Source organism: Apium graveolens, chromosome 7 (genome assembly GCF_009905375.1).
Source record: "Apium graveolens cultivar Ventura chromosome 7, ASM990537v1, whole genome shotgun sequence".
Lineage (NCBI taxonomy): Eukaryota > Viridiplantae > Streptophyta > Magnoliopsida > Apiales > Apiaceae > Apium > Apium graveolens.
Genome location: NC_133653.1, coordinates 116,367,150 through 116,395,079, shown reverse-complemented (window position 1 = coordinate 116,395,079; position 27,930 = coordinate 116,367,150). Strand labels below are relative to the sequence as shown.

Below are 27,930 nucleotides of genomic sequence, written 5' to 3'. Positions count from 1 at the left end.
CAGCAAGAACTCCATAACAAAATGGAGTACTGGAAAGAAAGAACAGATCACTTATTGAAGCTGCAAGGACAATGCTTGAAGAATCAAAAGCTGAAACTGTAAATACTGCATGCTACACTCAGAATATTTCTTTGGTTAATCAAGCAAAGTGTATGACACCCTACCAATTGTTCAAGAATAAGAATCCAACTCTAAATTTTCTTCATGTCTTTGGCTACAAATGTTATATCTTGAGAAATCAAACTGATCAAAATGGAAAGGTTGATGCTAAAGCAGATAAAGGGATTTTTGTTGGATATGCTGTTGGTAAAGCATATAGAGTCTACAATCAGAGAACCAACTTTGTTATGGAATCAATACATGTTGTGTTTGATGATAAAAAGATTGAAGGACTGCAAGATGGAGATTACCATGAAAGCCTCAAATTTGATAATGGGGAGATGGTTAGTGATGAAAGTGATCAGGAAACAATGACAAAGGATATTGCAGAAAAATCTACTACTAATGAAGCACAAAATTCAACATCTGTCGAGTTGCAGAATGCTTCATCTGTCGGGAGACAATCTGCTTTATCTGTCGGGAGACAATCTGCTTTATCCGTCGGGAGATAATCAGCTTCATCCGTCAGAACTCAAAATACACCATCCATCGGGTCATCAAAAGAAGCTGAAAGTCAGAATAGATCACTCACAGAAAGTTCCCCTTTCTCAAATCAAAGATCCATAAACTCAGGGGGAGTTTCTAATAATCAAAACTCAATCACACATCAAGACAACAATGAGGCCTCTTCATCTAGTGCTAATCTACCTCAATAAAGAAAATGGACAAAGGATCACCCCTTTGAGCTCATCATTGGTGATGTATCTTTTAGAGTTCAAACAAGGAGAGCAACTCAAGAAGAATGTCTATATAGCAGCTTCCTATCTAACGAAGAACCAAAGAAGGTGGAAGAAGCTTTGTTGGATCCTGATTGGATTTTAGTTATGCAAGCTAAACCAATTTGAAAGGAATAAAGTGTGAAAGCTGGTACCCAAGCCTAAAGGAAAGAATCCAATTGACACCAAATGGGTATTCAGAAACAAGATGGATGAAAATGGCATAGTGGTCAGGAACAAAGCTAGATTGGTTGCTAAGGGCTATTTTCAACAAGAAGAAATTGATTTTGATGGAACCTTTGCTCCTGTTGTAAGACTTGAAGCCATCAGAACTTTCTTAGCCTATGCATCCCATGCCAATTTCAAGGTCTATCAAATGGATGTCAAAAGTGCTTTTCTAAATAGAGATTTGGAGGAGGAAGTCTATGTCAGTCAGCCTCCTGGTTTTGAAGATCCAAATTTCTCAATCATGTCTACTATCTTTTGAAAGAACTCTATGGACTGAAGCAAGCACCTAGAGCCTGGTATGACACTTTATCAAAGTTCCTTTTGGAAAATCACTTCACAAGAGGTACTGTGGATAAAACTTTATTCTTTGGAAATATTAATGGCTCTAGTATACTTGTTCAAATCTTTGTAGATGATAATATATTTGGCTCTACAGATGAAAAACTTTGCAAAAAGTTTGCCAAATTGATGCAAAGTAAGTATGAAATGAGCATGATGGAAGAACTAACTTACTTTCTTGATTTACAAGTTAAGCAAGTTAGTGATGGAATATTCATTAGTCAAACTGAACATATTTATGATCTCTTAAAGAAGTTTGATCTAATGGATTGCACATCTGCAAAAACTACCATGGCCACTACAACTAAGCTTGAATTAAATACTACTGAAAAGTCTGTGGATATTTCAAGTTAAAGGGGCATGGTTGGTTCACTTCTGTACTTAACAGCTAGCAGGCCAGATATAATGTTTGCTACTTGTCTTTGTGCTAGATTTCAGGCTGATCCTAGAGAATCTCATTTAGTAGCTATTAAGAGATTTTCAGATATCTCAAGGGAACACCAAAACTTGGCATTTGGTACCCTAGAGGTTCTGGTTTTTATCTAACTTGTTATTCAGATGCATATTATGCAGGTTGTAAAATAGACAGGAAAAGTACAAAAGGAACCTGTCAGTTTCTAGGAAACAAGCTTGTGTACTGGTTTAGTAAAAAGCAAAATTTAGTTTCTACTTCTACAGCTGAAGCTGAATATATTGTTGCTAGTAGTTGTTGTGCACAGATTATATGGATGAAAAACCAATTGTTGGACTATGGTCTACAAGTAGATATGATTCCTATTATCTATGATAACACAAGTGCAATTGCCATCACTGAAAATCCAGTACAACATTTAAGAACAAAGCACATAGACATCAAGTACCACTTCATAAGAGAACATGTGATGAATGGTATTGTGGAATTGCACTTTGTTCCAAGTGAAAAATAGCTTGTAGACATATTTACCAAGCCACTGGATGAATCCACCTTTTCAAGGTTGGTAAGTGAGTTAGGTATGCTTAATTATTCTTGAATTGCAGATATTTTGCAAGTTATAATGCAGCCATAAATTTAATTGATTTTTCTATTTTGGATGAAATTTTGGCTAAGTCAAAATTTACATCCCGGCGGATGATCATTATCCATCAAGTTTGATCATCTGTCGGAATACAATTTGTCAATAAAATCAATTATTTTTCTGGAATATTTTATAACTCGATGGATAACTGATTTATCCTCATCCGTCGAATTGTCTCAATCCTAGCCATTAATTCTCTGAACATTATCCATCGAGTATACTTACATCTTGTAAGCATGACACGACGGATAAGTGACGGAATTTTTTACAGTTTTATTTTTAAACGGCTATTTTGTGCAATTTTTATTGGTTACTTTATTTTACTTTATTATTATTTTTATCAATTAATTTCTGAGATAGTATAAAAGCAAATTCACTTTTGTCATTTCTTTTATCATTCTCAAGATTCAATTGCTCTAATTTCTTTCTTCTCAAAAGCAAATTCTCTCTCTGCAAATTCCAAATCTCTAACAATGGCACCTGTAGTGAAAATCATGTCTCAAACTGGTTATATCTATGAGAAAAACAACTTCTCAGCTTTGGTGAATAAGGAGATTCAACAGTCTGGTGACTATCACAAAATGATGGATTTTGTGAAGAACTGCAAACTCAACTATGCCATGCTGGAATCACCCACCATTTACTATGAGGTTGTTGAAGAGATATGGACAACTGCAGTGTACAACTCAATAGACAAAACCATCACATTCACTCTGAAAGGTAAGCAGTTTTGCATAAATAGTAATATTATTAAACCATGCTTCAAGATTCCTGATAATACTGTAACTGCTCCATACACAGACACCGACATTGTTAATATGCTTAATTCCATGGGCTATGCACTCACTACTTCTAAATTAAGTGAAATTAGGAAGTTGGGTCTTAGGAAAGGATGGAGTTATCTGTGTGATGTAGTAACTAAGGTGTTTTCTGGTAAAGTTAGTAACTTTTATTCTATAAACATTTCTATGCTTAACATGCTTTACATGCTAGTTAATGATAAGTACTTTAATTTCAGTGATTTGATTTTGTTTGAGTTAGGATTTAAGTTAGGAGAGGTCAATAAGAGAGGTAGAAGTGTCTATTATGCTAGATTTTTCATGATGCTTGCTAACCATCTTGTTGAGGAAATTGTAATTGAGAACTCAACCAACAAGATGAATTATTGGGTTCAAGAAAGAAGGATAATTACAGATCTAAACAGAGCAAACCATAACAAGGAGGTACCCTTATCTACTTTCCAGTAATTGAGGGACCTCAAGTAAGTGAGATAATTTCTTCTGTCTCCACTCTTCCAACCTCACAAACTTTTTTGCTTTCTAGTGTATCAATGGCAACTATATCAATGACCCAACAGTTGACTACCCAAGCTACAAACCAACAAAAGTTCCTAAATCCAAAGCTAAGAAAGCCCCCTCTAATTTCTTTCAAAAGAGATTAGTTGTAAAATCCACCAAACCTAAAGAGGGGAGTGTGAAGGTGGGTAAGAAAGGTGAGGGACATGGTGAAAATCAAAGAAGCCCTAAAGATAAGGCTGGTGAGAAGAGTGTACCCAAACCTAGTTTCCCAACAAACTGTGGTTGTTAATAAGGATATTAGCTCATTAGTGGTCTCATCCTCCCAAAAGGATATTACCATTGAAACAAGCTCCCAACCAGGAGCACAAGACAAAAGGGGTAGGGATACTAGCTCACCATAAACTTATGCTAAAAGAAAAGATCAAAAACCCTTGGAGATGCACAGGGATCACACACTGTGCAAACTGGTGCTAAAGACACAGTCACAACACCTTCTCAAAATCAGGTTGATGTGGCTCCAATAAATGTGGAGTCACAGCCAAAATCTCTTACAATTGAAGCACGTGATACACCAAATTCTCCCACCCACTCATTGGATGTTGACATGATAAACACATCACTTCCAAATTCTCCATCTTTAACTCTCTTGGAGAAGCCAAAAATCCATGCAAGTGAGCATCATCTTCTAGACGATTTGTTGGCTCACTTGCCATTTCTTTCTGAGACTATTGAGACATCTGTGCCAACATTTTCATTAATCTGCACAGAGTCTATAATAGTCTCCACTCCAAACTCATATATTTCTTCTATCCCGATGGATATTCATCATCCGTTGAGTAGTAATTGTATCCCGACGGATAAGGTTAACAGTAATCATCCGTCGGATAGTCCAACTGCTAACCCGATGGATATTTCTAATCCGTCGGGTGTCTCTGCACAACTTCAAATCTCTTCAATTCTTACAAGTGTAGAAGACTTAGTAGTAGTGCAATCACTCCTAGGACTGAGGGAAGGGAGTGAAATGAGTGAAAGTCTGGGTTGCTCCCAGGAAAAAGGATAGGAAAAGAGTGAACCAATGCAGTCCATTTCTTCAGGACTGGTAAAAGTGAGTAAGAGGAGTCCAACCTTAGATGGTGAAGGTGAGGGTGTGAGGGTGGGGAGCCAAGGTGAGACCTTGATGCAAGAAAAGAGAGATAATGAGAGAAATGAAGGTACAAGAGATATAAGGGTGGATGTCTTTGCAAGTGAGTTAATGAATGTCCAGGATGCAAACAGGTAGGGACTATTTCAGCAAAGTCAAGTTGTTATAGATTCTACCTCGGATGCTGAGACATTTACTCACCCTATTCCAATATATCAACTTCTAGCTGGACAGGGCAATGACAATGCAGAAAGGATGCTAAATTTGGTACACACCACACAGTCTATGCAAAGAGCAAAGGATGTAATCACAGCTCTTCCCTCTACAGCTGGTGATATTGACTATGAGACTGGTGGTTCAGAAGATTTCTTTGGTGGTGAGGATATAGAAAGTGAAGAAGGGCCATTGGGCATAGGGGGAGAAGTAGTCCCTAGTTCCAGATCAGGTATGCCATCTTGGGAATTTTCAAAGCAGTGTGATGAACATTATTTCAAGACAACCCTGATTCAACTTATAAATCAGACACATTCTGCTCTTCAAACCACAAAAAATGCCAGCACCAAGAAGCTCCTACAAGCACACCTTGCTTCTCTGCAATTACAACAAATCTAAGGTTTTCAACATATTCAGGATGTCACTACTATCAAAGGTGAAATTGATCAAATAAAAAGAGACATTTCTGAAAGGTTTGATTCTAAACTTCCAGAAGCTACAATGTTTGACATTAAGAGACAACTCAGGAAGAATTCTGATCTTGCCACAAAGATAGATGCATTGGATACAAGAATGAAAGCCATGGAAGCTTCTCTTACTGCTATACACCTTCATCAAGCTCAACAAACTCAATTGCTTTAACAACTAGTGGTAGCACAAAGTTCCTCTTCTACTCAACTCCCCACCACTCAACAACTTGATGCTAAAAAAAAGGGGGAGAAAAGCTCAAGGGGAGAAAAGTTCAAGTGAGGGGGAGCTATAACTACATGTACAGATCAGCAAAATGATTGTGCCAACAATTGCTTTCACAAAGCCACCAGCCACAGATAACATTGATATCATAAATCTGGCAGCAAAAAAACTGAACATGGATGATAATCTGCTAAAGATTGATATAGCAGCATTTGAGAAGGAGTTACAAGAAAAATGGAGAAAAATAGATGTAGATATTCAACAAAAGTATGGGCCAATTCAGAAACCAAACAAAGTCTTTAGTCATCACTCTCAAGTAATGAAAATCTCTGTGAATGACATGAGTATGAACTATCTGGAAAAAGGCCAAACTTCCTGCATCAATTCTCCAAAGAAGGAGATAACATTATGAAGGCTAAAAGGAACTACTTTAAGTTTTCACACAAGAATCCTATGGATACAGTGTTTGAAACAGCTAGGCCAGATGAGAAGAAACTGCTGGGAAGGTCTATTGCATTCTACAAGGATCCAACTGATCCAATACTTAAAATGAGAATTGCTAAAATTTACAGAAATGGTAAGGAGATTTGTGTGGTGGTTGGACACCCACTATTTATGGAAGCTAAGAAGGAAGAGAAAGAAAGAATCAGGCTAGAAAAGAAGCAAGCTGCTTTGGATGCTAAGAAGTAAAAGCAAAAGAAAGAACAAGTTGCTATCTAGGCCAAGCTTCAAGCTGTAAGAACCACAACAGAAACTTCTGAACAACCATTTGTAATTACTGAATCTCAAGATCAAGTAGTGCAAGATGAACCTCTACAGACAAAGAAACCAAGGTACAAGCAAAGAATCAAGAGAAAATTGGACTTTAGTGATGAGGAAAATGAAGATTCTATCCCCAAGAAACCTACAACTACAACTCAAACATCAAAACCCTCAGTGGTATTTGAAGAATTCAAGGTGGTAGATCCAACAAGGAACATTCATGGTGAGCCCGTAATTCCTAAGGATGAGCCAGTAGACTGGGATAGTTTACCAATTCCTGAGCAAAATTTTCCTATCTTCAACAAGCCAAAGAAGATAAAGTCTAGAACAATCAAGAAAGTGAAGCCTATATCTCTCAGATCCAAAGCTCTAACCAAATCCCAACCCACAGTCAACAAGAGAGATTTCATGTACATTTGTGACATCAAGGAGTTTTCTGACTTGAATCTCTACTTGAATGAACTGGAAGAAGTAAGAGGAATTGATTCTTACAGACATCTTCCTGAAAGACTGGTATTTAGATACAAGGGAGGGAAAGAGATGACATGGCCTCTTCACAGGATTCTTCAAGAAAGCCAATATGTTCTGATTAAAGTCTACTCATACTTCAAAAAGAACTTTGGATACAATGTGACTGCAAGAAGAATAGTTCTAAACAGGATTGAGGAACTAAGGAGTACTAGAGCCAAAGATGCACTTCCAAAAACTCTATCTATTCTCTTTACATGAAAAAGAGTGCATCTAAGGCCCTACTGGCTGATGGAATTCATGGATGACAAAGGTGTTAAAAGATTCTTCAGATTGGAGGACCAATTAAGTATCTCTAACAATGAGACTCTTTTGGATATGCAGGAAATGCTAGATCTCTCAGAATCTGATGAACTTGAGTTCCACAGACAACTCCAGAATCAAATTGAAGAAAACAATAGAAGGCTTGGAAAGAAATCCAGACAATCAAGGAAATAAATCTATCTGCTCAGACTAGAGGAGCACCTTGATAACAATTGTGAGCAATTTCTTTGTGCACTTTGCATTATTCAATTTTCAGCAAATTTGTAGCACTTATTAGTTTTATCTACTATCTTTCAATCTGTATCTTTAGGATGTTTTGTTATCATCAAGTTTCTCTTAATTTATGGCTACAATTCCAGTAGACATAAATTGGGGGATATTGTTAGGAATATGTTGGGTACTTGATGATAAGCCAAACAAAACACCTTAGTAGATTTAACTTAGTGTATATTGTAGCACCCGACGGATAATCAATTATAGCCCCGACGGATAAATCTTTATAGTCTCGACGGATGACTAATTGATATCCACCGGTGAGTAGCTTATGTAACAATAAGTCATGTAGCACATTTCTGTAAACAACTTTGTATAGATTTTGCAGTAGCTTGTGAATTATGTAGACAGCTAGTAGATGTGCAGAATAGGTTGATTAAGTGTAAATAAAAGATGTCTTGTAATTCTGTACAAATGAAATGGAGTCAAGTGATAAATGGCTACCCGATGGAGGATCAACAAAGCTGCCCGACGGATGATCAACAAGGCTACCCGACGGATAACAAGCATGTACCCGACGGATGATCAATTCAAACATCTGTTGACAGTGACAACATAATCACATGCGTTGGGTGTTTGTAAAAGGAATGTGGCAGCTTGTTTAGAAGGATAATGAGAACAAAGAAGCATTACCAATTTCATGCAAGCAATGAAGATTTTCAAAGATGCTGGAATAGAGTAATGAAGTAGCATAGAGTTAGACTTGATAGTTTTATTTTATTATCTTGTCTTTTTTCTATGTAAACTTGGTGATATATAAACCAAGTGCAGCAAGTAGAACAATAACTAATGGAACTAAGAAAATACATTCTCAGAGAAACATTTGTAAGCTGTATCATGTAGCATTTCTCTGCAAGTTTTAGTTGTTCATACTTGTAAGCAGCTGTGAGCTTATTTGAGCTACACATGGTTCTCTCTCGATATATATATATATATATATATATATATATATATATTTATATATATATTTATTTATATATATATATATATATATATCTGGTGGATACATTCAGATACACCATAAAGTTTTAAAGACCTGTGTTTTTATTACTTGTGTTTTGATTTATATAATTCTCTCATTCCGCACTTTGCAAATCAAACAGTTAGATATAAATTGAGTTAGAACCATTATTCATAAATCTCGAAAAGAAGCCAGAATTACATTCAACCCCCCCTTCTGTAATTCTTGTTATATTGTTAGGGAATAATAGTCTCTACTATCTCTACCTCCCAAATTTCTTTGCCTTTGAGTGTGGCTATGACATCTATGTCAATGACCCAACAAATGCCTACCCAAGCCACCAAAATAAAATTTCCAAATCCAAAACAAAGAAAACCCCCTCTGGTTTCTCTCTAAAGAAACCAGTTGCAAAATCTACCAAAACTAAAGAGGGGAGTGTGAAAGGTGGTAAGATAGGTAAGGGACAGGGTGAACATCAAAGAAACCACAAGGATAAGGATGGAGAGGTGAGTGTACCCCCCTAGCCATACCACAGTTTCCCAACAAACTGTGGTGATTAATAAGGAAATAAACACAACTATAGTTTCATCCTCCCAAAAGGATGTTACTATTAAAACAAGCTCCCAACCAGGAGCACAGGCCAAGAGGGTAAGGGACACAAGCTCACCCTAAACTTATGCCAGAAAGAAGAGATCTAAAACCATTGGGGATGCACAGGGAACACACACAGTGCAAACTACAGCTAAAGACTCAGTCATTGCACCATCTCAAATTCAGTTTGATGTGGCTCTAATAAATGTGGAGTCAAATCCTAAATCTTTAATCATAGAAGCACCACAAACACCAAACTCTCCCACAAATTCTCTGGATGTGGATATAATCAACACATCAATCCCTGATTCCCCTTCTTTAACTCTGTTAGGAAAGCCAAAATCTAGTGCAAGTGAGCATCATCTTTTAGATGATTTGTTGTCTCACTTTCCAATTCTTTCAGGAACTGTTGAGACATCTGTGCCTAAATTATCATCAATCTGCACAGAGTCTACAATAGTTTCCACTCCAAACTCAATCATTTATTCTATTCCGGTGGATATTGTTCATCCGTCGGTTAGTGATTGTATCCCGACGGATGTGCCTAACAGCAGTCATCCGTCAGCTATCCTAACTACTACCCCGATGGATGTTCCTCATCCGTCGGTACTCACTACACACATTGAAATTTCAACAATTATTACAAGAGTAGATGAGTTAGTAGTTGTACAATCACTCTTAGGACTGAGGGAAGGGAGTGTATTGAGTGAGAGGCTGAGTTGCACTCAGGCAAAAGGAGAGGAAAAGAGAGAAATCGTGCAGGTTATTTCTTCCATCCTTGCAAAAGAGAGTGAGAGGAGTTCCACCTTAGTAGGTGAAGGTGAGGGTGTGAGGGTGGTGAGCCAAGGGGAGCCCTTGATGCAAGAAAAGAGAGAAAATGAGAGAAAAGCAGGTGCATCTGAATGGGAAGAGCCCATTGTAAGTAAGTTAATGGATGTCAATAAGGATGACAAGAAACAGCTAATTCAACAAGAATATTAAGCTGTTTTAGACTCTGTTTCTTTTGAAGTTGAGGCATTTAATCACCATATGTCATCATATCAAGTTCTAGCTAAACATGACAATGTGGCTGCAGAAAGGATGCTAAACTTGGTGCATATAACTGCTTTAATGCAAAGGAAAAAAGATGCCATGTCAGCCATGCCTCCCACAACCAGTGATGATTTTGATTATGGAAGTGGTGGTTCTGAAGAGTTTTTTGGAGATGAAGATGGTGATGAAGAAGAGTTTATGGACATAGGGGGAGAAGCAGACCCTAGCTCTAGGTCAAACATTCCATCTTGGGTGTTCTCTAAAGAATGTGATGAGCAACATTTCAAGACTACTCTTTTTCACATCATTCAACAGACTCAGGCAGCTCTTCAAGCTACAACTAATTCCAGCACCAAGAAGCTTCTACAAGCACACCTCAACTCTCTACAACTACATCAAATACAATCTCTTCAACACAATCTGGATGTCACTTCAATCAAAACAGAGATTGACCAAGTCAAGAAGGATGTCTCTGAAAGATTGGATGCTAAATTTATCAATACAACAATGCTTGACATTAATAGACAGTTAAGGAAGAATTCTAATCTTGCAACCAAAGTAGATTCCCTGGATACAAGACTGAAAGCAGTAGAAGCCTCTCTCACAGCTATTCATTTACATCAAGCACAACAAACTCAGTTGCTTCAAAAGCTGGTGGCTGGACATCTACCTCCACTCTACTTGATGATAACAAAAAGGGGGAGAAAGATTCAATTGTCCCAGTTAGTCAAGAAGAGCAAATCAGTGAGGGGGAGAATGTGATAAATGTTCAAATCAGTCAAGTACTAGTTCCAGAAATTACTTTACCAAAGCCACTAGTATTGGACAATATTGATCTGACCTAAATAGCAGCTGCTAAACTGGAGTCACAGTCAAATTATAAGAAGCTCGATGTTGCAGCTGTTGAGAAGGAATTGGATGACAAATGGAGGAAAATAGATGAAGAAATTATAAAGAAATTTGGGCCAATTAAGAAACTAGACAAGACTTTTCATCACTATTCTCAAGTCAAGCAAATCTCTGTGAATGAAATGAGTCTAGGTAGCTTAGAAAAGGGTCAACCTTCATGCATAAAGTCTTCAAAGGCCAATTTGGTTTTGAAGCCTAAGAAGAACTATCCAAAGTCATCAGACAAAAATCCTGTAGATCTAATGTTTGAGACTCCAAGGCCAGATGAAAAGAAGTTGTTGGCAAGGTCCATTGCATTCTTTAAAGATCCAACTGATTCGGTGCTGAAAAGAAGAATTGCCAAGATCTACATAAATGGTATAGAAATCTGTGTGGTGGCTGGACACCCTTAGTTTGTAGAAGCCAAGAAGGAAGAAAAAGAAATAATCAAGCAAGAAAAGAAGCAGGATGCTTTAGATGCTAAAAATCTTAAACAAAAGAAGAAGCAAGCTGCTATCTTGGCCAAACTTTAAGCCGTGAAAATAACAACTGAGATTTCTGAGAAACCACCTGTGATTACTGAAGCTCAAGATCAGAAAATGCTCAATGAACCTCAACAGACAAAGAAACCAATATATAAGCAAAGAATCAAGAGAAAATTGGACTTCAGTGATGAGGAATTAGAAGGTTACATTCCCAACAAGTCTACTTCTACAACTCAAACATCCAAACCCTCAGTGGTGCATGAGGAATTCAAGGTGGATCCAACAAAGAACTTTCATGGTGAGCCTATAATTCCCAAGGATGAGCCAATAGACTGGGAGAGTTTGCAAATTCCTGAACTCAATTTACCTATCTTCAACAAGCCAAAGAGAATAAAATCTAGAGCAATCAAGAAGGTGAAGCATGTGACTTTCAGAACCAAAGCACTAACCAAAGCTCAATCAACTGTCAACAAGGGAGATCTTCTATACATCTATGACATCAAAGAATTTTCAAAGATTAATCTTTACATGTATGAACTAGAAGAAGTGAGAGCAATTGATGCTCACAGAAATCTCCCTGGGAGACTGGTGTTCAAGTACAAGGGAGGGAAACAAATCACATGGCCTCTTCACAGGATTCTTCAAGAAAGCTGCTCTGTATTGATAAAGATCTTCTCATCCTTCAAGAAAAATTTTGGTTTTAATGTAACTGCAAGGAAATTGGTCATAAAGAAGATAGAAGATCTAAGGAGCAATAAAGCCAAAGATTCACTCCCAAAAACTCTATCAATCCCTTCACAGGAAAAAGAGTGCATTTGAGGCCTTATTGGCTAATGGAATTCATGGATGACAAGGGTGGTAGAAGATTCTTCAGAATGGATGACCAACTGAGTATCTCTAGTAATGAGACTCTATTGGAAATGCAAGAAAAGCTGGATCTATCAGATGCTAAAGAACTTGAATTTCACAGACAACTCCAAAATCAAATAGAAGAAAATAACAGGAAGCTTGGGACGAAATCCAGAAAATCAAGGAAATAGGAATCATCTGCTCAGACTAGAGGAGCACCTTAATAATGATTATGAGAAATCTTGTACACTTTATTTTGTTCAATTTTCAATAAATTGTAGCACTTACTAGTTTTATCTACTATAATTCAATCTGCACATTTAGGGTGTTTTGTTATCATCAAGTTACTCTTAATTTATGGCTATAATTCTAGTTGACATAAATTGGGGGAGATTTTTAGGTATATGTTGTGAACTTGATGATAAGTTAAACAAAATACCTTAGTAGATTTAACTTAGTGTATTTGTAGCTCTCGACGGATGTTTTATTATAGTCCCGACGGATGATCTTTATAATCCCGACGGATGATAACTGAACATCCATCGAGAGTGTAGCTTATGTAACAATAAGTATTGTAGTACACTTATGCAAACAACAATGTTTTAGTCTAGTAGATTCTGTAGGTTTCTCTAAGTCAAGTTGACTGTTAGATTAATGTACAAAATAGGTTGGCTAATTGTAAATATAAGATGTCTTGTAATCATGTACAAGTGAAATGGAGTCAAGTGACAGATAGACTCCCGACGGATAATCTACAAAGGCTCCTGACGGATGATCATATTCAAAATAGCTGTTGATAGTGACAATACAGTTACATGTGTCGGGTGTTTGCAAAAGGAATGTGGCAGTCTGTTAAGCAGGATTTTAAGAACAAAGAAGCATTACCATTTCCATGCAAATGTGAAGTTATTCAAAGATGCTAGATAGAGTAATGTAGCAGCATGATGTTAGACTAGATTCATTTTTGTTTTATTGTCTTGTATTACTATCATGTAACTTGGTGATATATAAACCAAGAGTAGCAAGTAGAACAAGCAACTGAGTAAGCTTATTTTCCAGAGAAATAGATAAGGCTGTATTTGTTAAGAATTTCTCTGTGAGTTTGTTTATTCACTTGTAAAGCAACTGTGTGTTATTCAAAGCATCACAAAGTTCTCAATCTGATATATATATATATATAAATATATATATATGTATATATATATATCTGGTGGATACATTCTAATCCACCAGAAAGTTTTAAAGCTTTGTGTTTTATTACTTAGTGTTTTGATCTCTATTATTCTTACATTCTGCATTATTGCAAATCAAGCACTGTTATATATATTAAGTTAGAACGTTTTAAAAATCTCAAAAAGAAGCTAGAATTACATTCAACCCCCCTTCTGTAATTCTTGTTGTATTGTTTGGGAATAACACTTATACTGATAGTGACTTTGAATCATCAGATGACAATGTTGCTCCGAGAAAGAGGCGTGCTGGTAAAGAGCCGATGCCTAGTACTGACCAACGCCCCAGGAGCACTTAAGGGATGAATCCCCAAGATGTCCAGGAGAGGATCAAGGCTCATGAAGCTGAGATCCAAAGGCTAAAGCACAACCTGGAGATGCACCTGACCCCAAGACCTCCGCTTCTTCCGAGGCGGAGAGATCTTCCTCCAATCATAGACCTGGATGGTCCAATCCCAAGAAGGGTTGTTGCCCCAAGGGATGATTCAAGTGATCTTATGCCCCTAGAAGATCCTGATGATTCAAACCCACTGTTCACTGATGAGATACTGAATGCCCGCATCTCAAGGAAGTTCAAGATGCCCACCATCAAATCATACGATGGTACTGGCGACCCTGCTAATCATGTCAGGACATTCTCTAATGCCATGTTGCTACAGCCCGTAAATGACGCTATTAAGTGCGGGGCCTTTCCTCAAACCCTATCGGGTATGGCTCAAAGGCGGTACAACCGTTTGGCCCAAACTCTATTGGATCTTTTAAGGAATTGATCCAATCTTTTATTAAGCAGTTCATAAGTGGCAGAGTACACGAGATGAGTTCGGCCTCTCTCATGGGCATAGTCCAAGGAGCAAAGGAGTCCCTGAGAAAATATCTGAATCGATTTACAAAAGAGGCTCCGAAGGTCCCTGATCTTGACGATAAGGTAGCTATGATAGCCCTACCAGCAAGGGACTAGAGACGAGTTCTTTAAGGTATCCCTGGCTAAGCGCCCTCCCGAAAGCATGTTGCAGCTCCAGGATAGGGCCGAAAAGTATATCAAGGTGGAGGGAATTATAAAGAAGACAACTGTGAGTAATGAACCCGCTGGAAATAAGAAGGGAAAGACGGATCATGAGAACGATGCCAAGGACAAGTATCCTCGAATTAACAAAAGCTCTGACTCCTCATCTTCTAAGAAGAATCAGTAACAAAAGTTCACTGAATACGCAAGGTTGAACGCTCCAAGAAGCTAGATCCTTATGGAAATTGAGAAAGGCAAAGAGTTCAAATGGCCGAAGCCACAAAGGGGAGGCCCCGAGAAAAGAGACAAGAGTCGGTACTGCAGGTTCCATAAAGATGTTGGTCATGATACTGGCGATTGTAGGCAATTTAAGGATGAAATTAAGTATTTGATCTGAAGGGTAAAATTCGGACGTTTCACCAATGGTGAAGAGGATGGAGGCAAAAAAGAGACAATGACCAAAGCGATGACGATCGAAGGGGTAACGACAGAGATCGCAACCCACAGCCCCGAGGGCCAGTAATAAATATGATCTCAGGAGGTCCTACAACAGCTGGTAATACAAGGAACTCTCGAAAAGCTTATGAGAGAGAGGTGATGAGTATAGTTGGAGAGCCATCTAAGTGTTCTAAGTCAGAGATGATGCTTGAATTTGGTGACCCAAACCTTGAAGGTTTGAAATTTCCTCAGGATAATCCTCTGGTTATCACTCCGATAATTGGAAATTGTCCTGTTATGAGGGTCCTAGTGGATAATGGAGCTTCCATGGATATTTTGATCCATGACACATTTATAAGGATGGGCTACAATGATTCTCAACTAACTCCTTCTGATGCACCTATCTACGGGTTTAACTACGTGGAATACAAAGTCGAATGAGCAATACAACTTCCCATAACTATTGGGGAAGACCCCAGGGAGACCACACATATGTTGAACTTTCAGGTTGTTAAGGCAGCCTCTACTTACAATGCTATCATGGGTAGAACAGGGATCTATGCATTTAAAGCCGTGCCCTCAACCTACCACATGGTTCTGAAGTTCCCAACTAGGAATGGTGTTAGAGAAGCGAAAGGAGATCAGAAAATGGCCCATAGTTGCTATGTTACAACACTTAGACCCGATGGAACCGAAGGTAGGTCCTCCCCATAGAAGATATGGATGTCCGAGAGAATGATAAACTGCGAGGGAAGCCAGCCGAGGACTTGGTACTAATTCCCCTAGACCTCTTAGACCCGGAGAAGGTCACGTATATTGGGGCATCTCTGGACAAGCCCTTGAAGGGCCAAATGACAACTTTCCTACAAGAGAACAGTGATTTATTTGCTTGGACAGCAGCTGATATGCCTAGGATTGACCCAAAACTTATAACTCATAGGTTGAATGTTGACCCAACTCGAAAGGTTGTGAAGTAGAAGAAGAGAACTTAAGCCCCTAATAGGTTGGAAGCCATTAAACAGGAGGTCGAGAAGCTTTTAGAAGCTGGATTCATTAAGGAAGTACAATTCCCTGAGTGGTTGGCCAACCCTGTGATGGTTAAGAAGGCCAGTGGGATGTGGAGGATGTGCATCGGATTCACTAACTTGAGTGATGCTTGTCCCAAGGACTGCTACCCCATACTAAGGATTGATACCCTGATCGATGTCACTGTTGGACATGAGATGCTAAGTTTTATGGATGGCTTCAGCGGTTACAATAAGATTAAAATGCACAAATATGACACCTTTAAAGTATCTTTCATAACTGACTTTGGTGTATTTTATTATCTTGTTATGGCTTTTGGACTTAAGAATGTAGGAGCTACTTACCAAAGATTGGTAAATAAGATATTTTCCCATCTAATTGGGAAGACCATGGAGTTTATGTTGATGACATGTTATTCAAAAGCCTAAGCAAGGTTGATCATATTAGTCACCTCAGAGAGGCATTGGAAATGCTGAGGCACCACAAGATTATGTTAAACCCCGCCAAGTGTACTTTTGGTGTTGGGTCCGGAAAATTTTTGGGTCACATAGTCTCTAAGAGGGGAATAGAGACCAATCCCGACAAGATCAAAGCAATCCTATACATGGAGCCACCACGCTCCATTAAGGATGTTCAGAAGCTGACAGGAAGAATCACAACTCTAGGAAGGTCCATGTAATAACCCCAATTTTTGGAAAATTTTGAAACACGGATGAATAGTAACTTTTGCTGACGATGATGATTAAGGAAAATTATCAGACCACGCTATATAGGAGTACTGTTATGGAAATTCTAAGATCGTATTAGTACTCCATAAAGTAAATAAGTGTATGTAAAGATCGTCAGAATCCAAATCCGAATACTTTGATTTTTTCCCGAAAATCCACCAGATACCGAAAGAATTGAGTATAAGGTGACAGGATAAAAAGGATTTAAATTCAAGGATTTTAAGAGGGGATCATTAAAAGGAATATAAAATATTGAGAAAGGTTTAGGGGAACCCAAGTAATAAGATCCCGGATATGATCCCTCAAACGACGAACGAGAACGAAAGTTAAGCGAACCGTAAAATAAATAAGCGACCAAGAGACAAGCTTGTACAAGAAGCCAAGGATTGTGACATCATCAAACCACAAGGAAGAGACATGTGGCAAATGGAAGACATAGGCATGGTGACATAAGCATGACAAATGGAGGGATTGGTTGGTTGATTTTAAGCCATTCATTTTTTACCATGGTAAAAGGATAATTAACAAAACAAAACAAAGCAACCAAGCCAAAACAAATCAAAAACACAAAATACAAGTTGACTTTCATTTCCTTCAAAAAGCTCTCGGCCAAAACCAGAGCTGCAACTTCAAACTACCATATCTCCTTCAATACTCACTCAAATAGTATGTTCTATAGCTCTTTGGAAAGGTATTGAGATGGCCTACAACTCTTGTTCACAAGTCTCGTCCAAATAAGCATGGTAAGACCCTCGTTTTGATAGTTCTTGAAATCTGACTTTTAGAAACTTCAAAACCTAACTTTGTGTTCTTGATTTCTTTGGAAAGATCAAGCTTGTAAGAGGCTCCCTAAGACTTCCTAGCTACTCTAATCACTCCAAGGAAGGTATAACACCTCTAAACCCTAACTTTAATTTGAGTATTATGATGGTTTTGATGGTTATAGTAAATGAGAAGCATGATGCTTGTGTGTTTAGAGTTTGGATTGGATTTGTAGTGATTTGGATGTTGAAATCTTGTTTATAGTTAATGAAACTTAAGTATAGCTAGTAGTTCATGTGTGGGGTTGTATAAATTGGAAAATCTTGAGGTTTGGGGACTGATGTAGTAAGGTTTGGATGAGGGTTGGTTGTATTGTTGGTTGTGAGTTGAATGGTGGTTGTTTGGAGTGGTTTAAAACTTGGTAATCGCGTAAACATAAACGTCATAAATCCCGATTTTCCTTAACTGTTCTGTTCTTAACTTTAGGACTCGTGAACTCACTGAAAGATTCTAACCTTTGCCATTTTTAGATAGTTCATGTTACGAGCTTCGTTTTGATATGTGGTTCGCTTGAATCCGATGTGAGGTTTAGGAGAAACGACTGTTTTAAGTAACGGCGTTTTGCGAATGAACCATTACCCCTCGCCTTACTTTGAAACCTTGGTTAAGGCCCTTAAATGACTAATTGGAGTATGAAACATTTATTTAAAGTGGATTATGCAGTTGGTAAGGTGCTCGCGAAAGAATCGCCTTAAAACTCTTAATGGTTAATTTATTAAAAATGGTGGAGCCGAGGGTACTCGAATGACTTATGTGATTCGTTAAGCGTATAAGTTACCATAAGTGAACGTTAGGGTTCAATTGGTTAAAGTCTAGTTTCTTAAGCGACCGGGATTTAATTCCAACTTATGTTGTTGTTCATAGGTTATCGGACCCACTATAAGCTTAAGTCTACCCCGGAACACTCAGGCAAGTTTTCTACCCGTTATACTGTTGTTGTGATGTATACATATGTATATGCATTATCTTGTGATAGATGCATGGTGGTTAATTAGCAAATCTTGCGATATATTGGAGCATGTGATATGGTATATATGCATGTCTATTTCGTAATCTTGACATATATTGTTGATTCAATTGCTTATAAGTTGCATAATACCTATGCTAGAGATAAGCAGTAGTTGCGTATACCCTTAGTATAGGGGACCCAAAGGTGAACATTTTCTAAAACCGGGAGTCGATGTTCCCGAGTATAATATATATATATATATATATTGATATAGTTTTTAAAACTATTAATCGAATAAGATTTATTCGATAACTTTATTTTATTTAATGAATATTATTTTGAATATTCATTCGAGGACTTATGACTCCGTATTTTATTTAATGAATATTATTTTGAATATTCATTCGAGGACTTATGACTCCGTTTATTTTATTTAATGAATATTATTATTTGAATATTCATTCGAGGACATATGACTCCGATTATTTACTAATTAATATTCTTTATTTTATTAAAGAATAATGTGTCGATAATCAAACTCACTTTTGATTATTCAAATAAAGATAGTACTTTCGTATAAGTATATCTTTGGTTATTTAATATTCATTTCAAGTATAAGTTTTAAAACTTCTACTTCAATTATTTTTATAAAGATTATTCTTTATGGGAATATTATTTAAATAATAATATTCAGATATTTTCTAATATATTGGGAAGTAAAATTCTTGGAACAAGTTAATCCATTAACAGGCATCGCCTGGGAAATATCGGTGAGTTTTCCTTTCCAACTAGATACGACTTCTTGGTGGAGCCGTATCAACAAGTTTCTACTTGGGGAAAGGGGGACGAGCTTTACGTTTCAGAGTCATGGATTTCATCTGAACTAGGAGTGGCGTAGTGGCGCCGGCCCAGCCTTATTATATTGGCCCAAATGGCCTCGAAGTTCCGCTAAGACGGTCCATTCCTTAGGAGTCCAGTGTTCGGTTGACAAGTAAATCCGACAGGTTCTCCTCTACATGTAGAAAATGGTGGGGTTGCACTACTGCGACTGATCATCGTAAGTGGTCTTCCTGGCGCGGCAAACTCCCGTAATGAGTTCATCATCCAGTTGGATATTTCCGCAACACTACCCGGAGCATTTCGGTCGAAAGGCTACGAATGGGTGGTTGCCGAAGCATTGACAGGGTTAAGTAATTATAATGGTGTTTCCATCAAATGAAGTATCTCGTAACTTCATTTCATTCAATAATATTTCAAGGATTGAATCTATTCAAGTCTTATCTTGTAGTCTCATCTATATGATGAACTTTTGAAACTGATTATAACTTGAACGGTGGTAGTTCAAGTAGTATTTGGGAAAGATATAAGTATATTGGGGTATCTTGTTACTTCATCTTTTCAACTTATATCCGGTTATTGATTATCTTATGCATGACAAAGATTTTCATAAAAACGTTGAGACAAGGTTAGATATATGAGATCACCTTGCAACGATATTTTATACAGTTATAAACTAGAACTCTGTGTATATTATACATGTCAGAGGATTTCAAAGATTTGAGAAGTATATATATATATATATACTGAATATTTTGCGACTTCGTCGCATTAAAATAACAAACTTGGTTCATTTCTTCTTGACCAAGACTTTCATGAGTACTATGAGAATGCTCATATATTGTTAATTATTATACATATTATTCCGGTGGGCTTGTCGCTCACCCTTGCTTTCTTCTTTCATCACACAACATCAGATAGACAAGATGAACAGGACCAATCTCCCAATTCGCGAGCGGATAGGAAACGTTCCGCAGTTTCCTATAGGCGTTGATGTCGCTGTAGCTGAGGTAGGAACTACCAATAGGTTAGGCTTTCAACTTTTGATGTACCAGACTTATGTATCTTTATCAATTGTAATAATGGTAAAGAAATGTAAATTTATTCAGAAACCCTTTTAAGGTGTAATGGCATATAATTTTGAAATAAAATGACTCGTGTTATTTTTGGATATTCATCTCTGAGACTATAACTTGTGGTATGTGTGTTTATTGTGGGGTCGCAGTACAGAGTAGTTGATTGTTTATTAAGATTGGGTGTTATTAAGGGAAGTGGAACTCGTGACAACCCGGATCCCCGACCCCGGATTTGGGGGTGTTACAGTCCATCTCCAAATCTGGAGACAGGTGCCTGCCCTTTTTCAAAACACTTAAAAAAGTGAAGATTTTTGAATGGACAGTTGATAGCCAAAAGGCCTTTGAACAACTAAAGAAGTACATGAATGAACCCCCGTTGTTGGCCTACCCAAGTCCGGAGGACACCCTTTATCTGTACTTAGCGGTATCTGAACAATCCGTGAGTGTAGTCCTCGTGAAGGAAGAATAAAAGCTCCAGAAGCCTGTATACTACGTAAGTAAGGTGCTCCATGGAGCAGAGTTGAATTACTCCACCACGGAAAAGTTCGCGCTTGCTCTCATTACAGCCTCGAGGAAGTTGAGAGCGTACTTCTAGGCTCACAAGATCGAAGTCCTGACGAACCATCCCTTGAGAAACATTCTTTATAGCCCAAAGGCTAGTGGGAGGCTCATAAAGTGGACAATTGAGTTATGAGAATTTGACATCAAGTACAAGCTTCGAACGGCCATCAAGGCTCAGGCCTTAGCAGACTTCATGGATGAATGTACCATTAACGACCAAGAAGTTGGGGGGCAAGAGATAATAACCCCAGAAGGAGGAGAGAAAGAGAAGGATGAAGAAACGAACCTGAAAGAGTATTGGGTTCTCCATTTTGACGGAGCGTCCAAAAAAAAATCTAGTGGTGCAGGCCTAGTCTTGCAAAGCCTTGATGGGTTTATAATTGAGAATGCTTTGAAGTTGGACTTTCCAACTACGGACAATGAAGTAGAATATGAAGCACTAATAGCCGGCTTAGGCTTGGCTAGAGCCGTGAGGGCCAAAAACCTGAAGGTCTGTAAAGACTCAAGACTTGTAGTTGCTCAAGTTAATGGAGAGTTTGAGGCCAAAGATGATACTATGGCCAAGTACCTGAGAGTCGTAAAGGGGATACTGACTCAATTTGATGAATGGTACGCAGAACATGTTCCAAGAGAGGAGAACACTACGGCGGATGCCTTGTCCCTGTTCGCCTCGTCTTGAATCAAGAACCATCCGAGAAGTATCTAATTTCAGGTCTTAAAGACCGCTACTATCATGTCATAAATCTGATAGCAGCGGTTGGTGTGACAAGATAATGGATAGACCCGATCAAGACCCACTTAGAGACTGGGTGGCTCCCCGATGATGCCCAGGAGGCACGCAAGCTATCGGTTAGAGCATTGAGGTATTCATTGATTAAAGGCCTTCTCTACAAAAGGTCCTTTGTTACTCCGTACCTGAAGTGCTTGAGACCTCTTGCAGCAGAGAAGGCACTTAAAGAAGCCCATAAAGGGATTTGTGGACAACACTTGGGGGTAGGGCCCTCGCTCACAAAATAACTTGATTGGGATTCTACTAGCCTACTATGTTAGCCGTTACAAAGGATTGTATGAAGAAATGTGGATGCTAAAGGCACGCTCCAATAGTACGACAGCCCCTAGAGAGACTTACATCTATCAGCACACCCATCCCTTTTGCAGTGTGGGGAATGTATATACTTGGACCATTTCCTGTAGCATCGGGACAGAGGAAGTTCATTGTGGTAGCCATGGACTACTTCACAAAGTGGATTGAGGCTAAGGCACTATCCAAGATAACCACCAAGCAAATTGCCCAATTCTTCTGAGAGAATATGATATGTCGATTTGGGATCCCGAACATCCTTGTCACGAATAATGGGGGACAATTTGATAATATAGAATTCAGAGAGTATTGTGATAATAATAGCATAGAGCTTTGCTTCACCTCGGTTGCACACCCATAAGCAAACGGGAAGGCAGAAGTTGCTAACAGAATCATCATTAATGGATTTAAGAAAAGGGTTGAACTCTCCAGGAACACTTGGGCAGACGAATTGCTGCCTATACTATAGGCATATCGTACTACCTGCAAAGTGACAACTGAAGCTACCCCATTCATGCTGGCTTACGGAGCCGAGGCCGTGGTGCCCCTTGAGATCACCCACAGATCACCTAGGGTCGAAGCTTATGAACCAAAAACCAACGAAGAAGGCATGAGGCTCGCTCTCGATCTCATTGATGAGGTCAGAGATGAGGCCAATGCCCGCAATGCAGAGCATCAACGCAGAGCCTCCCTCTATTACAATAGAAGGGTTAAAGAAAGGTTCTTTTAGCAAGGAAACTTGGTCTTAAGAAATATTGAGGTATCAGAAGTTGAAGAGAAAGGAAGGCTAACCCCTAACTGGGAAAGGCCGTATAAGGTCAAGAAAACATTAGGACGAGGATTCTACAAGTTGGAAACCCTGAGCGGTGACGAAGTGCCTCATACCTGGCATGTTCCGAACCTGAAGGTTTGTTATATTTAGGACATGAAAGACATGTTCCTAGACTTGGTAGTAGATGGAGGAATAAGGTCGACCAGTGTACGAGCATCTAATGAATGAAAGTCCCGAAGGACCAAAGTACTGAAAATAAAAGATGAATATGAAATCAAAATACAAATGCAGGAGATCCTGAAGGATCATAAATCAAGTCACGATGGGAAATTAGGTTACACCCCAAAAATGTTCAAGTCCATGAAGGACCGTAAATAGATAACCGCTGAATAAAAGCCACACACGGCAAACAAAGTCATGCAAGTCCTAAACACTGAAGGACAATTTATAGTCCAAAATCAGATGATTGGCCAATAGTGGTAACCTCAGAAATAGCCCAAAGGCTAGGAAAGCCTCACGAATTTACCACATCTGGGTAAGAGCTATAATCGGAGCCAATGGACATGTGAACAGAGCGCATCTCATCATCATGGGTGTCCATCATCTTGAAAAAGTCTTCTGACTGTTAATAAACGCCAAGAGAGCTCTAGAATCTCAAATGCCAAGAGAGCTTTAGAATCCCAATCTTGTAACTTTCTCCCAAGTTTCTTCATCAATGCCTCCAAGGCCATGTGCTCACTCCTCCATTTTGCACTCTTAGTGAAAGAAGTTGCGAAGTAGGCGTTGGCCTAATAAGAAAAAGATATTAGAAAACTAACTTCATAAAATGTATTTGGTCGACTAAAGTCTACACTACAGACCCCAGCCTACCAAAGAAGGCTGATCAGCCTCCAAAGAAGGCCCTTGACCGACTGGACATCCCTCGTGAAGGGCTCCAGCCGACCGGTCTCCAAGGGAGGCCTTAATCCAGCCAGGCTCCTCCTTAAATTTGAAGTATTGAAAGCTCTAAAAAGAAGAGACGTACCTGATACAAGGCATGAGCCCCGCACATCTCCGCTTCAGGAAGCTGTTCTCCTAATCAGAACAAATTTAACCAAGGGTAAATTAGGAGGAAGATAGGTACCCTCAACAGAGAATCCTCTAAGACAAGCTTCAACAAGCTTCCTTTAAATTATGAAGACCCATCAAAAACACAAACATGATAGTTTATCTTTGAGACCCATTACGAATGTTACCGAGACATGTTATCCAAGAAAGCAAAAAATGTTTCCCCCTGACCGAACAGAGGGGTCATGAATGGACCCCTTAGCCGACCAGAAGAGGCTGAGTAGCCATCCATGAAGGACTTCGGCCGTCTAAAAGGTCCTCGGATAAGGCCCCCACCCGACAAGACAATCCTCGAACAAAAAAAGAGAAAAAGTCTAAGCCCCAACTTGATATTGAGAAGATTAAAGTTCAAGAACTTCCACAAAACAAGGTCCCGAAGGACCAAGACGCTCTATACATTGAGGTCCCGGCCGACCAAGAGTCCTTGAATCCGACTCCTCCACATGGAGGGGTTAGGCCGACTAGGACATCCTCGAAAGAACGTCTACAGACAACTGAAACTAATAGGGATGACCTCCAAGTGAAGGTTCTAAGAAAACCATGAACTAGAGCCAAGGGATGCTCCTGGTGAAGATAAGAATGTCCACGGAAAAAAGTTTCGTGAAGAGTAGGACACTCACAGAGGTGAGATTCTCGCCTACCAAGAGTCAGTGATGCCTAGTCCTTCACAAGGAAGGATTAGGCCGATTAGAACCCATACGGATGGAAGTAAGTAGAACATTCATGAGAACAAGTACAGAACGCTCGCTAGAAAAAGGGTAGAACTTCCACCAAAAAAAAGTAGGACATTCATCGCAATAAGTTTGAAGAACGTTCACCCCCCGTCGACCAAGACCACCATGGAGGTGGCTCCATTGCCAATGAAGAGTAGGGCTGGCCGAACGGGCTATATGAAGGCCTTATAGCTGACCAAGAACCCCGGTAGGATTGATCCAGACCCTCCTGAAGGTTTTCCAATGGAACTCCTGTGAAATTTCTTGAGAATTCTTGAAAAATTAGGCGCCCAACAAAAACAAGTTTTTTGAAGACTAGAACGTCCATGAGAACAAGTTTTGCGAAGGCTAAAGAGTCCATGAGAAAAAATTTCGTGAAGAGTAGAACGTCTGCGAAAATAAGTTTTATGAAGAATGGAACGTTCACTAGAAAATGATCAGAAAAGCCTGGCTGAGGCTAAACACAAGTCATTAGTCTTAGATAAGGGCCGGTTACACTAATCACCATGATTAGAAAAGCCTATTAAGATTAGAACAAGATTAGCTTCTCAGTTGAATAAGTTTCATGAAGGCCAAAGTGCTCACGAGTACGAGAACGGAACATTCTCCCCATGACGGATCAGACTGTTGAGTGGCATTTATGACACTTTATAACGCTCTGTAAAACTTTGAATTGGTGTATTTGTACTCTAGTTGTTGGTTTTTTTAATGTATTTTCTAGTGTTTTTGCATTTTCAGGCATTATCCAGATAATCAGGTGAATTAACATGGTTTTAGTGCTAATTGCGTATTAGGATGGCGTTGGAATAAAAGCTCTTGGAAAACCAACTCAAATCAACAAGGAAAAGAAGAAGTTAGAATTTTATTCAGGGAGTCAGCGCGCCCGCGCTGTGATAGCGCACGGCCGCGCCCAAAGATCAGAAGTTCAGCGCGCCCTCGCTGTTGAAACTCGCGGTCGCGCCAGGTCAAGAAAAGAAATTATGTTCCTATTCTGATTTTGATCTAGAAGACTTTTACTCTGCATGGAGCTTCTATATATACATAAATAAGCTTGTTTTTTATAAAGAGACGTACTAGAGCACAAGGAGAAGGCGTAAGAAGACCGTTTTAGCACAATTCCGCCAAGGTGAAGAGGATCTAGTTTTAACTTATGATTCTTTGTTTAAGTTGTAACGTTGGATGCTAGTTTTCTTATTCTTGAACCTACACTCTTGTTTCGTAACTTGTTTATTAATTATTTATAAAGACTCGTTTATTATACCATGATTTCATCAGAACCTACGTTGATGATGAGCCCGATCATGGGCTAATCGTTACCGTGGGGTTCTAACGAATTTATTTATGGATTTCTTTAGTTGATTTGTTTCGATGCCTTAATGTGTAGTGATTGTATGATAACCTAATATTGGTTGTGCCTATTCGTCTTATGAGCGTCACAAACTTATAAGATAGTGTGTTAATTCTTAATGAAGCGAAAGTGAATTTAAGGATTTAGAACTTGCCATGCTAGCATAGGTTCATGTGTTATTGTTATGCATTCTTTGTAGGTAATTTTAACCATGTTACTTGCCCTATATAATCACGATAGATAACTTATGCATTAAACCGTTATGTTGTCAAATTCTATAGACATATAGGGTCTCAATATGATTGGTGTCTATTCAGCTTCTATCTCTTTTGTGGATGTCTGGTAGTATGGTATTCGTACAACGAAAGTTGGCGTTTATCAATTTCGTGTTATCTGATTAGTGTCATCACCATTACATGCTAAGGTTAAGAATGAAAAGGCTATTGAAAAATTATTTAATGAAGTTAGAATCCCATGTTTGTCATATATATTAACTCAACTATTCTTATTCTCTTAGTTATAATTGTTAGCTTAAGTTTACTTAAAAATAATCTCAAGTTGTTAATTATCTTAGGATTGGATAATAACCATACCGTTGTTGCATAGATAGATTGACTGAAATTACAGACCTGATTCTCTTTGGGAACAAACTAGAAGATATTCTATATTACTTGGAACGCGTATACTTGTGTGTATTTTAGCGCGTGTTTAGCGACTAACAAGTTTTTGGCGCCGCTGCCGGGAAATCGGTGTTAATTTTTAGTTTATGTGTTTCTCATCAGTGGTCGTTAAAGTTCAGTGACTCGGACATTGTTACTTATCTGTTTCCTTATCTTATTTCAGGTACTCTAGCGAGCGTGTATGCATACGCGTTCTTGGTTTCATAAGAGAAATCTGGATCAAGCCGAGGAAGAAGTTGTAGTGGTTCGAAGGGAAGTTATTGAGGACGAATAGAAGGTAGAAGAAGAAAAGAAAGTCGAGTAGTGATGGGAGATCAAGTAGAAATTTCTAAGGCTTTGCTGGACTAGTCTCAATCTAAGATCAATGATATTCAGTCAAGCATCATCAGACCAGCCATCTCGGCTAACACTTTTGAAATCAAGTCGAGCATGATTCAGATGATACAGAACTCAGTTCAGTTTGGGGGTTCTCGGCCTACAGAAGACCCGAACATGCACATCAGGGATTTAATCGAGATCTACGACACTTTCAAGTTCAATGGGGTGACGGAAGATGCTATCAAGCTGCCACTCTTCCCATTCTCTCTGAGGGATAAAGCAAAGTGCTGGTTACATTCTCTACCACCAGGGTCTATCACTACTTAGGAAGATCTTGCTCAAAAGTTCCTCACTAAATTCTTCCCTATGGCAAAGAATGTTGCAATCAGGAATGCTCTCACTCAGTTTGCACAGCAAACTGGAGAATCTCTGTGTGAGGCATGGGATCATTATAAGGAGATGCTAAGGAAGTGCCCACACCATGGCATGCCTGATTGGATGATTATAAATTGTTTCTATAATGGATTGGGTGCTACTTCTAGACCCATGCTCGATGTAGCATCAGAAAGAGCCTTGTGGGCTAAGAGCTACAATGAAGCTTATGAATTGATTGAACTGATGGCTGCTAATGAATACCAGAATCCTTCCCAGAGGCTGACTTAGGAAAAACTAACAGGAACTCTGGAGTTGGATGTAGCAACTTCTATAGCTTCCCAACTTAAGGCTTTGATGATGAAGGTGGACAATTTGGCTAATTATGGAGTTAA

General features: G+C 38.8%; 1 protein-coding gene and 1 non-coding gene across 2 annotated transcripts; one reads left to right on the top strand and one right to left on the bottom strand.

The window, feature by feature from the left end:
* The first annotated feature begins 14,945 nt into the window (after positions 1–14,945).
* LOC141673989 (uncharacterized) lies at positions 14,946–15,586 on the top strand. Its single transcript, XM_074480715.1, has 2 exons — positions 14,946–15,091; positions 15,139–15,586. The coding sequence occupies exons 1-2, from the start codon at positions 14,946–14,948 to the stop codon at positions 15,584–15,586; spliced, it is 594 nt and encodes a 197-aa protein (XP_074336816.1).
* An 11,958-nt stretch (positions 15,587–27,544) lies between these two features.
* On the bottom strand, positions 27,545–27,651 carry LOC141676331 (small nucleolar RNA R71). Its single transcript, XR_012556928.1, has one exon. It is a non-coding gene; the product is annotated as a small nucleolar RNA R71 (small nucleolar RNA).
* Between the last annotated feature and the right edge of the window lie 279 nt (positions 27,652–27,930).

Excerpts from the sequence above, each read along its gene's own strand:
- LOC141673989 (XM_074480715.1), top strand. The coding sequence starts at position 14,946 with ATGGAAATTGAGAAAGGCAAAGAGTTCAAATGGCCGAAGCCACAAAGG. Across the intron at positions 15,092-15,138 it reads CAATTTAAGGATGAAATTAA|AGGATGGAGGCAAAAAAGAG; the intron begins GTATTTGATCTG and ends CCAATGGTGAAG.